The 14,585-nt window shown below is 36.2% G+C and overlaps 1 protein-coding gene across 4 annotated transcripts in view; it reads left to right on the forward strand.

Annotated features, from left to right (window-relative positions):
- LOC140142087 (glycine receptor subunit alpha-2-like) overlaps positions 1-14,585 on the forward strand; it is a 224,845-nt gene that overhangs the window by 183,846 nt on the left and 26,414 nt on the right. For all 4 annotated transcript variants that reach the window (XM_072164041.1, XM_072164039.1, XM_072164042.1 and 1 more), the window contains exon 7: positions 12,463-12,692. In XM_072164041.1, the coding sequence (XP_072020142.1) occupies positions 12,463-12,692 (230 nt within the window). The remainder of the gene's footprint in view (positions 1-12,462; positions 12,693-14,585) is intronic.

The raw sequence follows: 14,585 nt of genomic DNA on the forward strand, positions 1-14,585 counted from the left end.
TCAAACCTTTCCGCGGATTCAAATATCAATCGATGATCTATGCTAATCACTGCGTATCAACAGCGCATAAAGTGTCTTATTGCCATTGATAGATATTTGATTCCTTGAAACGGCTTGAAAATGAGGTAGTTTCTATTTCAAAAACGTTGCGGTCAATTGTCAAAGTATGTGATAGCTTATACAATATAAATCGGTGTGTTAGTTAAAAAGGTCGTTAAAATACCCAAGAAATTCAGTTCTCAACAATACAGTTCTTTCAGGGACATGTACCCATGTTGAACCAAATTATAAAGACAAATTAGCAAAGTGACTACTTTTTAGACCTTTCAAATTAGCTTCAAAGATTCCCTTTTATTGGGAAAACACCACTCTCTTCGATTATTACAGGCGATCACACACAAAGCAGCCAATATAAATATCGCTGTCTCCCGCGGAACCATTTTTAAAGCTATGATATGTAATTGAAAAATTAAATCCAGAAGAAATAAACTAATTAAAAAAAACTTAATCGAGATCATTCAATATTCTGTTACAACGCATATAATCAATACTACAATTGGATTCAAAAGAGGGAGCATGTAGCACGAACTAAATTTCATACCTTCCTAGATAGTGAGAACCAATCAGAGCAAACGTTAGTAAATTACTAGCCGTGCATAAATGTTGTACAATTGCACGGGCGCGCACTCCGCGTAGTACTCGCAGTGATTACGGACGCGTTCATTTTTCTTGCGGGTGGATGCATTAATATGTGTTTGCATTTTCCAACGTTTTTAGTGACATTTTTGTTTTAAAAATTGCAAAAATTACGGGATTTTTTAGTCGTGTATGAAATAGGTTAATACATGCGTATCACTTGTTGCTCGAGTCGGCAGCTTCAACTAGCAAAAAGTGGAATTACTTTAGGTCAGGTCGAATGTGCGAATAATGTGAGAGTGTGCGAAAAAAATACAGCTGCCTTTTGAAACTGTGAAGAGTTGGTGCTGTCGTGATGTCTTCCGTCAGGGTGTTCCAGTCAGTAGTCGTGCGTGGGAAGTAGGAGTACTTGTAGACATTCTTGGTTGCGTTGCCCCTTTGTAGTTTGGTTCTTGAGTATGTCCTTGTCCTGGTGTCGTTGCAGCCTATAAGGTACGTGTCTCGGTCGATGCCCGCAAGTCCATTCTGAATCTTGAACATCATGGCTAGGCGTGGTTTTCTACGCATTTCTTGTAGCGAGTCCCACTCCAAAGTGTTCAGCATACTGATTACGCTGATATCTCTATTGTAGTTGTTCATGGTGAATCTAGCTGCTCTTCTCTGTATGCTTTCGACCTCAATCTATTCAAATATTATATATTCAAATATTAACTATAAGTATAATCCATTCAACTGTCAATGCAATATTAATCTTTTTTCCTTTCAAAATGCATTTATTTAAACCCGATATCCCCATTGAACTACAAGCACTACCTAAATCAGTTCAATAAATTCGATACGTCGCAGTAAACTACTTAACTTGTCAGTATTGAAGTAAGTATATAATTACAGCATTAAAGCTATGACTTTTGACCTTAAAGCAATATTATAACATTTTCAAACAAAATAGATTAGCATTTCTTTGCCATAAAATGTTAGCTTTTACTGTCAGATATATCCCCTTTTATTTTTGAGCCGAACAACTACGGCAAAGCAAAGAAAATTGGAATTTACTACCAGCGCACATGTCGCCAATACGTACCACTCCTTCGGTCATGTTGTGGTACGACCCTTTGTTGTGTATATCACCGTCCCGCACGCCGTGACGTACTGTGTGTTATGAACATCGTGTATGCGTTGGACTAATAATTCCATCGTAATAATAAAGCGCTGAATCAGCCTTTAATTCAAAATCACGGATTTTGACAAAACTACAGCACTTAGAGTCTTGATTTTTGCAGGGTATATTGGTTTAATAAAGTACAATTTAATCGTTTAAAAAACGGAATTTTAAAAAATCAGTGAGGGCATCTTCCTCAGCAAATGTTATAATATGGCTTTAACTTAATAATAACATGTTCTCTGGATTGCGAAGGGCAATCGAAAGTGTCATAGCTGTATATAAGCAAGTCACCATTGATGATTGTAAAATTTCCCATTTCGAATCCAATAAAGTAGTACTCACTGTGGACGTTTCGAAGTCTAGCAGCCTCCTTTCTCTGTTGTTGTTGTGACGATGTTCTGTTTAGCGCAGATGAAACTGGTTGCTCAAATGTGTGACTAAGATTGTATTGTCCCCATCTCTGTTCATGATGTGGTCTTGTTTCCTGATCTGTATTGCTTCCTTTATCCAACGTTTGTATCTGACAGCCTCCTTGCCTACCACCATAGCCTCTTCCTAGTCTGTGATATGATCTTTGTTCATGACGTGGTCGGTGATGGTCGATTTATTAACCTTTGATTGAGATGCCTTTCTGTTGGCTCCAGTTCTTACTGCTGTTTCCACGCGGTGTTCTTCAATCGGCTAAATTTCCTACTCGTCTCTCCAACATAATTTGAATTATAATTCTTACAGGGAAGGTATATGACGTCCATGGTGTTGAGATGATCACGTTCGTCTTTGGGGTGAATCGGTGAACTAACATGTTTCTGAGTGTACAATGATAATTGTGATTTTTGACAGTTATGGCTATGCGTTCCGACTCCCCTTCAACATATGGAATGACGACAAGGCCTTTTGACTTGTTGCTCTCCTCCTCCTTGGTGTTTTGCTTCTTCTGTCTAGGTATCTCCATTTGTTTCTTAACTCTGTCAATACTCCAAGGTAGATACCTACAAGTATTAAGCGCTTTCTTGATGTTAGCTTCGTCCTCTTCCTTATCGGTGTCTTCTGTCACGATCTTATCTTTCCTGTCGATCAGTGTTCTTATCACGCCCAATTTCTGGTGTAAAGGTAGGAGGTGGGATGTGTAATTCAAATACTGGTCAGTGTGAGTGGCCTCACGATACACCATTAGCTTGACAGTGTCGTCTTCACGACAAACGAAGAGTGTCAAACAGTATCATCTGCGGTATAAACAGAAGATCGTCACAACGACAATAGTGTTGAAAAAGCAGTCTGCTAGACTTCGAAACGTCCACAGTGAGTACTACTTCATTGGATTAGAAATAATAAATTATACAATCATATTTCAACAAAATTCCTGATATTATTTAAAAAAAATGATACCATTGTTGAAACAATAATTTAATAAAGCAGCAGTGCTGCCTGGAATTATGTAAAGTGGTAAATATTAATTCAAGTATCAGTTTTAACATGGGAAAGCGTCAAGTCACACCAAAATGTATTTTTTACTCAAATGTCTTTATGAATCAAGGAAGTCAATATTGCATACTTTTGTACACAGCCAAGTATGTCCCAATTTTCTGACGTTATAAAGTCATTGTGGCAATATATGAGGACTGTTTGTACTCATTTTGATATCTCTGAATAAAGGAGACCCATATCTATACATCGGCACCATTTAAAACAGCAACTTAAAAACAAATACCCAAAATGGATTTATTGGTTCCAACACACTAGCTTAAAGCAATACATAGGGATTTGCTTTACAGCAATGCCCTCAATATTTCTAGAACTGCTACTTTTTGCATGACTTTAATACCCAATGGAGTATAATAAGAAATAAGATACCACGTGAAAAAAAAGTAGCATGAAGTGCTTTATTTACAGTAAAATGTAAGTTTAAAGGGGACAATGTGATCAGTAGCTATCAGTGATAACTGACATTTGAATAGAAATTTCATCTTTATGCAAATCGCTTAGTACTGATTTAAAAAGTAAACCCAAGTATCATACATTAACCCAAATAAAAAAATCAACCAAGCCTTAATTACCATAATATTATGAAAAAGTGTTTTCCTCAAAAATATTGCGGACTTAACCCGGTTTGAAACCAAACTCTTCAAATATCAGACGATTATGTGCATTAGTCATGGACATACTTAGTGCTAAAGTAGCGTAACTATTTAAATCAAGTATGAAAACACTCGTGCTACTTTTAAACACTAGCGACGCGAATAAATGCATATATTCTTTTATTTGAACATCGTGAAACGTCCTTTAACTGACAAGATGCAGAAACCATAAAAAAACATGTTGAAACATTTTTAGTTAAATACCTATTTAAAAACATATTTAAAACACCCTTTGGGGAATACGTATTGGGCATGCAATATAGTATTTTGTGATCCCGGTTATGATTATTAGAATATAAGCGTATTTATACTTATTTATTTTACTTTACTTTACTTTTGTCCTCCGCTTGTTCCTCTCAGAGTCGCGGGGAAATGACTGGACGTCTATCTTGGGCTGCATGGGTAGCATCTGTCAGGTTGGTGTTATGCCTTGTCAGGATTTTCTTGACCCCCTCAATCCATCTTTTTCTTGGTCTTCCTACTGGCTTGGTACCGGACAGTTTGCTGTTGTAGGTCTGCAGGGCTGGTTGATTTGCGGGCATGCGCATAAGATGACCAAACCATTTGATGCGATGGCTTTCAATCTGGTCAAGCATAGGCTTGGTGCCAACCATGTCTCTGATGACTTCATTCCCGATTTTGTCCCGTCTTGTCTTGTTTACAGCTTTTCGTAGGCATTTCATTTCACAGGTGGTGATCTTCCGTTCAGTCTTTTTGTTCATAGCCCATGTTTGTGCCTGGTAGCAGAGAGTCGGAGTATATTACGTTGTTGATTGTTCTTGGGAATGTATAGACCCTAGCATGAAGGTGATGTTGTTTGCTTTCTGAAATCTGGTTTCAATTTCTCGGTCTATCTTCCCGTCTTCAATAAAGATGCTGCCCAGGTACTTAAACTCCTTCAATTGCTGGAGGGTTGTGTTGTCAATCTATATACTTCTGGCAGGTTGAGTGCAGTCTGTTGGTGTGGTTTTGTAAGCTAAGGCTGTCATGGTGGATGAGACATTGATCATCTGCAAACAGTAGTTCATTGAAAGCTTCTTCATCTAGATTTGCTTCTTTGGTGATCCTGTCCATAAAAATGAGGAACAGGAGAGGCGAGAGGACGTATCCTTGTCGGACACCTGACTTCACAGGAAACCACTTGGTGAGTCCTGTCCTTGTCCTGACAGTACAGAGTCTGCCCTGTAGTTGGCTCTCACACTGTCCAGCAGTTGCCCTTTTACACCGTAGTCTTCTAGCACAGTCCAGAGTATATCTCTCGATCAAACGCCTTTTCTTGGTCTATGAATGTAGTGTACAGATCTTGGTTGTACTCAATACTCCTTTCACACAGCTGTCTCAGAGCAAATATGGCATCAGTGCACCCTCTGTTCTTCCTGAACCCAAACTGCGCTTCACTCAGCTGATGTTCAATAACTAGTCTTATTCGTTTTTATATTATTCAATTTCACATTTTGTCACAATTTCACATCAATTCTGCTTTTGTGCTTTTGTGCTTTTAATTTTTTTTTAAATTTTATTTGATTTGTTCCGGTTTGACAACCCTGGATAGCCAAAGAAAGCTTCTTATTAAGCTCATCTTCTTATGAAGCTCATCTCCGTTGCGTTCATTTGAACACGGGGATGAGTTGGGAAGGGGTTAACACCCTACTCTTCTCGAAACTGACTGTGAGCTACATGTTCAATTATAGAATGCAACTTCATACCTCTTCCGTGAATATGCCAAGTCCGCTGACTGCTTTAAGAGTTATAAGCTATTGATAATATGCAATTTAGCTAATATTCTCCTATAAAACTTTGATGAGTATTCGTGGGTTTTATACTGTGTATTTATTTGCTTTTACCCCATTAGATAGTGCTTGCCATTGTTGCTGTTTATTAAATATGTCCATGTATATATAACTCTTCTGTTCATGGTCCTCTCCGAAAGATTTCCCATGCTTGATAACCCAGCTCTAGCATGCTCCCTGGGGAGAGAGGAAGTTTTAATTTAAATCTACAGATGTAATTGCCAATAAAATTCTTGAAATTTAGACTGTTACATGTTTACTTTTCCAGGCCAATAGCCAATAAACTTTTCCACCCCCGACAATCTAACCTATGACCTCATGCACCAGAAGCAAGATTTTCTAGACAATTAACCACTGTCTCTTCACACAACTCTTAAGGCTTAACGACTTAACCATGCGACTAAAAACCCCACGACATGAATATTTGCTAGACATTAATAAATATCTCATGTATGATTTGTTGCATGCATTGAGCGCAAATGAGAAATTCAATTTATCGAAACTTGCCTGCTGGATATAACCGATGGAATATGTCAAAACATCAACCAAAACAAACCTGTCTGTTGAATATCAATGCATTATTGAATCTGTTCATTTTTACTCTGTGTAGGAAATTAAATTGTGTCTGCTTCGATAAAACACAGTGTCCTCAATTAACATACATATTATGAACTTGAAATTCTACACACTAAATACGCTCTTGAAAAAATCTATGATGTGTTGGGTTTAAATACTGTACAAATTTGTCATAAACATCAAAAAAAAAATAACTACCCCCCCTCTTAAATAATGAATAATATTCAAAAACGGGCGATTGTATTACAAATCTGTAAAATGCGTTGGAAGCAGAATTTATTTCTGCGCATTTTGCAGTTGACTAGATATTGACGTCACAGCGTACATTTAAATCAATGTAACCCAAGATTTAAAAGTTGCAGTAAATTTGATAATGGAAGGACATCTGTGCAATGATATCTGAGTGTTGTTGTATTGTATGTGCAACTTTCAAATCTGGACCTCACTACATTAAATTGACCGGTGTTTTATTGTTTTCTGGGCTATCGTATCAAATGAGGTGTCAAATTTTTTTGAATAATGGACATTTTCAAAGGGGGCTTATTTACTTTTTTTTTTAGATGTTTATATCTGTTGGGTTTAAATACTGTACAAATTTGTCATATATCTTTGACCGCCTTACCGGTTAAGTTGTATGTCATTTGTTACGGTCAATCAGCACGAAGGATGGTCCAATGATTAGCCAAAGTCATTTGGAGCTTTATTTGAGAGATTTTGTCAAATGGAAACCCATTGCGGGGTTAGGAGAGGCTCAACATGCTGAAGGTACTCAAGAATAGGTTACACGTATACGGTCAACAACCGATAGATATTGATTAACCTATATAAATTCATATTCAACCGGGATTGCCACAAGTTAAATGTATATAGGGGCTGTGCAATAATGATGAGCAATGGGGAAGGTAGAATATGGGGTGGGGGCAAGAAATTTTAGCCCAGCCAATAGGGGGTGGGGCAAACAATTTTTAGCAAGCCGATGGCGCGGCAAGCGATTTTTGGCACACATTCATGGTGCGCTTTTTAATAAAACGCTCTAAAAAGCTTAGGAGGACAGTACGAAAATGTTTAAATATGCAATTGTTTTTGCTCGCGCGCTCTCAATACATATCTACACAATTTTAGATTTGCAATTTGGTATATCAAAAATGTGGCATGTGTAAGAGGGGGCAAAGATTGTTTGGCGGGGAGAAGCGATTTTTGGCGAGCCGAGAGGGGGGCAAGCGTAGGGTGTAAGTTTGGAATAACTGATAACTATAAATCAGTCGTACGTAGCACTTAAGATATGGGAGACATTCGGGTCGTGGCGAGTTTTGTTCTCTTACCTCCTACATGCTGTTGACGATTTGAAATCTACTTTTCTCATGCAATTTTTCAATAAAACGTCGACAGATGGTGCTACAACTGCTTTATTCAGGTAGCCTGTTCCTGTCAGCACAAAAAACACACAGTACTACAACATTTGATAAAGAAAATGTATTTAAATATCCACATATTTAATTTCACACCACTATTAATGCAACATGTTTTGTAGTCGGGTATATTTTATATAAATTAACTACCAAAAAGGATGTTTAAGCTATAAAAAGTCTCCAGAATTAATGCAATATATTTTTAATAATATACTTAACAAAAGACAGCTATTCTTGAACAGGTTAATTAGGTTTGTATAAACGCTCATAATATACACTCTATTTCATTTTGTCAAAACTAGTTACATAATTGGTTTTAACAAGTTGAAATGTATATTTTAAATGGGTACTTAGCGTATTTACTTAGCGTAGTTCCCTTAATGAAATTAATGCAATTATAGTAGTTCAACTATTCAGGCTAGGTCAAGTTGCATCTTAGGAAGATAACATTCCATTCATGCATCTAATTAACCCATATTTTATAGTATACACGACGTATAGTCCATGGGCAGGAAAAACCTCCTATGTGTCTTTGGCCCTTGAACATGTTTAAAGCATGTTCTGCTTTAAACATGTTCAGGGGCCAAAGACACATAGGAGGTTTTTTTTTTCTGCCCAATTACCAGTCATGACCTCATGAATATACGCGATGTGTTTAATTCAATCACAAATAATAACTTTCAAATACATGAAAGTAAAGGCAGGTTATTGAAAAAGTATAATGACCGCGTTTCGTGACGTAGCTAAAAGTACGCTATACAATGACCACACCGTGTGACGTGTCATGCATTCGAACAATACGCGGACGCTGGTCGTCGTATTTGTATACCGCATGAATGAGCGCTAGTGTGAGTGGTCGCTAGCAGTATTTCCTTAATCGGCTTGTCAATTTTTTTACAGGAAAACAAAAGATACAATTAAAATTGTGCTTTGTTTTCAAATTTAAAAGAAGAAAATATGACGTTGAATTCAAAAAGTGAAAAGTGACAGTTATGAGCGAGCCCCTCGGGATATCCTTCGGTTCCAAATGTGGACATATTTCATAATACTTTCAAAACAACTGATGTAAAGTCATTAAACTCTAAAAACAGACATTCGCTGTCTTTTGGCGGGGAAGAATGATTCCAAAACTACCGTACAAGCAATAAATGTTGTTTGTTTGTTTTTGCGATTTAATACAGCTTTCATGGCAAATTATTTAAAAACATTTATATTTTTGATTTATAACAGTCCTCGAAGTAAACTTTATAAATCTAATAATATGTACTTAAATTTATTTCGAGAAATGTTAAATTTCAAAATCATTTGCCATAAAATGTGTATTATTTCGCGAATTTCAAACAAATAAGAAGGACATTCCTCGTATTAAGAATTCAATTCGATATGTCTGATGAGCTCCCAGGTCCCACAAAAAATACGTTAAAATGTCGCTATCCGAGTCCTTAATAACATTCAGAAAACATTTTTGAAAACATCTATTTATTTGATTGAGTGGAATATTGACTTCATCTATACATCTACACACTATACAGTGGCTTAATCGCGCAGAAAGAGGTCATTAATACTTTTAAAAACTTAATACAGCCAGATCGCCAGTGAGCAGCGCCTTTGTTAAAACCATGCATTTAAATGATGAATAAGTAAATTAGCTGTTGTGCAATGCTCATGCGTTTTATATACATAGTTTGGCTATGAATATACATCCTAAATCATAAAATATTGAGAAATTCATTAATGATCATTATTATATAACAATAAATAAGCGACAATTATAGAAATATAGAAGCTCAATGGGTGAAAAAGTAAGAATTTTTGTCATTTTCTAACAGCAAATATATAATGGTGATGTTAAAAGAGGCCGAGTATTAAATATACTTTTTCAAAAAGTCCGTGTCTCACACAAAAATGAATAAGTGATATGTTGTAGTAATTTTTCATCCATCACCTTTGTGTTTGGAAACTTTCCAAAACGACTTTATATCAGAGATATTTGAAATCTTTTTCCATATTGTTTCATATCAATATAAACATTGTTCTTTTCTGTCAAAATTAAACCAAATTTGTGACCATAACTTATTCCATAGTTGAGTAACTGTCTTTGAAAGACAAGAAGGTCTCAAACAAAAAGTGCAAAATCTGCCATTGTCTGCGCCATTTGTTCATTCATTCAAAGTAATAAGATGGGTGCAGACAACGGTCAGTTTGGCACATTTTCTTTGAGACCTCTCTGTCTTTCAAAGAAAGTTACTCAGCCGTGGAATAAGTTATCGTCACAAATGAGGTGCATTCTTGACAAGAAAGAACAATGGTTTCACTGATATGAAACAATATGGAGATAGATTTCAAAACATTCTGATATACAGCCGTTTTTGAAAGTTTCCAAACTTTTTCCAAACTTTTTTGTTTTAGCTTGCGACTCACACCTTACACACAACATACTCATTCACATTGAATATGTATACCGTAAAACCCCGTCTACAAGCATGTATGGTGTTTTTTATGAAAGCTTAATTAATTCGATGGAAGCGTAAATATACCAATACAATAGATTGGTCTTAAAATAATACTTGTTTGTATATGGATCTGTAATTTATTTGCTCAAACTCCATTATGGCACCTGGATTAATGTAGCTTTCATCAGAAGCACTCTATATGCTTGTAGACGGGGTTTTACGGTATTACTAGTAAATGTCATTCCAATAAGCAATCTGACAGAGTGGCATGCTGCATTGGACGTAGGAAAATCATTTTGTATTGTTCACAGAATTGTTCAAGCCCCAAGCAAAGATCATGGGTTTCATCTGACTTGGCCTTATGATGCGTCTCGGATGAGACGTGATATTTAGCTATCATAAATAAAAAAATCCAGATGAACAGATTAAAATATGTTATGGTCGAGGTCCAATGCTCTATGTCCATTTCCGAAACAACCAAGATAATTTAACACCAATAATTATAATTACTCGTTTCTGATTTAGAATAATATGACTTTTTACAGGTGTTATATGTCGCAAGGGAAATCCTATCCTTTTACCGTATTCAATCTTCCAAGATCGGTTGGAATAGTTTAAAATGCATGAATACATGCATAGTGGGTACTTAACAAAACAATTGCATGACTTAAATTACCTGTCACTATCCTTAAAAGCATGTTGTCCGTGTTAATGTAAACAATGTTGTTATCATTACCGGCCATAAGCTAATTAGGAAAGAAAAGTGTACAATCCATCTTTGTTTGTATTCGAAACATGTACATGCTATCACACATGGGACACCATACAGTAATCTCCTGCTGCAATCAATCACCGTTTTGAGGCTGTTTCAACAGTCGTGCAAATATTAAATCTTTGGTTGCATTACAAATTGTAATAATGTCTGAAACAAATTGTCGTGACAGACGGATGTATTCAGCTCAATATCCAGTTATTCTTTTGTCGCTTTCACTTTCGGAGTATTAATCCATTATTATCATAAACGTCTTCAGACCTCTTGTATTTTAGCATTGAATTATTAATTCAAAGTACACATTGCTTGCTTTTTTCATAACATATCCAGTAAATGTTGAACTTAATTAATTAAGTTCTGGCATATACATGATTTGCTGTATATTTCAAAGGAGTATGTACATGTATTCGGATCCGAACCTTCCAGATATGAAGTTGCTGCCAAAATATCGTAGATTTTAACACCACCAAATGTCTGGTCGTGTCCTTATTCCACAGGGTTGTTATTCAGAAGGTTTGTTATTCCGAGGAACATTAGCCCATATTTGAAATAAGGTTCGTTATTCCGAAGGTTCACTACTCCTTAGGTTCGGTAATTCGAAGGGTCAATATTCCGAAAGCACGTTACTCCGAAGAGTCATACTAGATATACTCCGAATTTCGGACTGCCCTTAGGAATAACGATCTTTACGGTAAACTCGGAGTATAGTGAAGTTTCGGAAGAAGCCTTACTGGAAATTTTGAGCAATGACCCTTCGGAATTCGAAGTATTGACCCTTCAGGATAACGAGCCTTAGGAATGACAACCTTCGGAGTAACAAACCGTAATGAATCTGTACAGTAAATTAGCATTCACCCTTTCCATGTTGTTGACATCTGAAAATAAAGTTGATTGATTGATTGATTTCTTGATTGGTTTACTATTAATTGATCTATTGATTGATGGATGAATGGATTGATTGATGGATGAATGGATTGATTGATTGATTGATTGATTGATTGATTGATTGATTGATTGATTGATTGATTGATTGATTGATTGATTGATTGGTTGATTGATTTATTTATTGATAGATTGATTGCGATATGGAAGCATATAACGTAATAATTATTATGTGTCGCTTTTTGCAATTCAATCTCAACTGCATACACTGGTATACATATTGTATTACATAATGTTATATCACTTAGTCTCATGAAATAAAAGGCTATTTTATTTCAATCCACAGTACCCCAGCCTGAAGAAGATGTTGGAAATATCTACCACTGGAGAAGTATGAGTTTCAAATGTGATGATCACATTAGTGCACACTATAGGCACCCCGCTCGAATTTCATACATCTTCTGAAAATTTAATATTTCAAGCTGAATCTTCCACATAGGGAAGGTTGGTTTCAAATAGAGTTTATTACTGTGCTAATTCCATTTGAAATTCATACTCCCCTGTAGTAGAAAAATCAAAATATTCCAAAGGGGGTAGTGTGGGCTTTAAGTGGATTAGCCGAATGTTTATTTTATATCCATGCTCAGGTGACTGGCGAGGTGTCTTTATCAAGTTCAACTTCAAGCGTCAAGTTCAGACTTACATTCTCACAGTATATGTTCCGAGTTTGCTACTGATATTAATGTCCTGGATATCATTCTGGATCGACGCCCAGGCGGCCCCTGCAAGAGTTTCTGTTGGCGTGACGGCTGTACTTACGGCTACAACAATGACTGCATCGATGCAGGATACGTTCCCTGTTGCCACAACAGCTAAGGTAAACGTAATACCATTCGTCACGATTTCTTCACATTGTTTCTGCAAATTTGGTAGGAATAAGGATCCCTTAAACTTTATCAGCTATGTGCCACGTGTTAAAATAATGGATGGCTTCAAAACCTATCCGTTGGACGACCAACGACTGGTGGTTTAACTGCTCTCTATTGTTTCGAACATCAAAAACCAGTACAATTGAATACATGAATACAAAACCCACCCAAGTCCATGGGAAGTGATTTTGAGAGAAAAACATGTGTATCATTTTAATTCCTTCAGTTAGAGTTACCTGGTCAATATGGTAAGTTTTACGTGCAAATGAGTGGATTAACCTGTATTAGGTATGACGATTAGCATTTCAGGGACTTCGTGGGGTTCATTTTAAATTTTGGACTTGGGTGGTTTTTGAATCATATACAAAGACAACAATGTTAGAATGAGATTACCACCAGTAAGATAATACAAAATAAAGCACACAGTTATGTATAATGTTGATAAGCATTCTGCCATGTAATATAAATCACACACTTTCCTTGATTAAACCCATATTGTGCTTCAAAAGTCACTCTCCAGTAATGAATGTGTCACAAGTGGACTTTTATACATCCTGGATTTCAATCAATGTGTTACAAGACTCAAATCATGGTGGTCGACCGGTGTTAATGTTTTGAAGCCATTCCTATGCCAATGGTTGATTAAGCTGAAAAGTGTACTATAGAGAGTAGCATTAAATCATCTTTTCGTTATCCTTATATATAATTTTAAAAATATCTGAATAAACGCATACAAATAAATATTCTACTCTATATGAAACGTGGCAATTTAGTAACTAACTAATCTTGGGATATTTACGTGGTGTGTTTTAGATCAAGATGTAGACAAAATTTGATTATTAGTCATATTGTGACTAAATTATTCAGCATGCTAAGTACTTACATGCAACATGTATTTGCGCATTACATAGCCACTACACTCTGTGTACACGCGTTGGTCATATATTGCATACAGAACAATAAGCGTATCCATTCATGACCATTGTCTCACTTATCTGGATCAAGAAATGACATGAGAAAACCCCAATAATATTTCTTCTGCAGACATAAACATGCACTTATATTAATAGAAGTAGCATAATGCCATCATTTGCAATAGGTGCTATAAGCACACACAGGCGTGTTTTCCCTCAATATGACAGTGATAAACTAGCATCTTAAGAATATTTATGCATTATTATAGTACATTTTTAGTACTCCCACCACACTGGGTATCCTATACAGAAATACACACACTACACTAAGGCCTAAAAATTGGTTTGATTTGATTGGCGTAATCCGACCTACCCTAAAATAGGTCCGACCCTGGTTTGCAAAAGAAAACCCAAAAAGGTCTTAAGTATTGCAACAGTGTTGAAATAGGCATTCCGCAAACTGTAGATGATCCAATATCCCGACGTTTTTTCATGACATACTGCATTGAAAATAAATAGGTTAATAAATGTTATGGAAGATGTCACTTGCCGTGATATGATGTGTCTGTTACGGTTCCTTCAATGGCGGAAAACGGGGATCCGTTTGAATGCAGAGACAAAGAAACTTTATTTCACAAAATGTTCAGATGCCTTTAGAATGGTTGCCAAATGGTTTAATCAGTTTCTGCAAGGTGCCAGGAAAATGTTTACGGAAGAAGGTTACACGTTGATTGGCTGAAAATAAGAGTTAAATATGGCTGACATCTTGCAAGGATTGTAGGACTCAGTTATGTCATTGCAATAATTGAGTCATGTGATTACTCCTTAAAGGACAGAGTGGCATTTAAACATATAATGAATACACAGCACAATATTTTTAGTGCGATTCAATGTCATCTGGTGCCTTACTTACTAGCCACGTGAGTT

The sequence above is a fragment of the Amphiura filiformis genome, chromosome 20, assembly GCF_039555335.1.
Source record: "Amphiura filiformis chromosome 20, Afil_fr2py, whole genome shotgun sequence".
NCBI lineage: Eukaryota > Metazoa > Echinodermata > Ophiuroidea > Amphilepidida > Amphiuridae > Amphiura > Amphiura filiformis.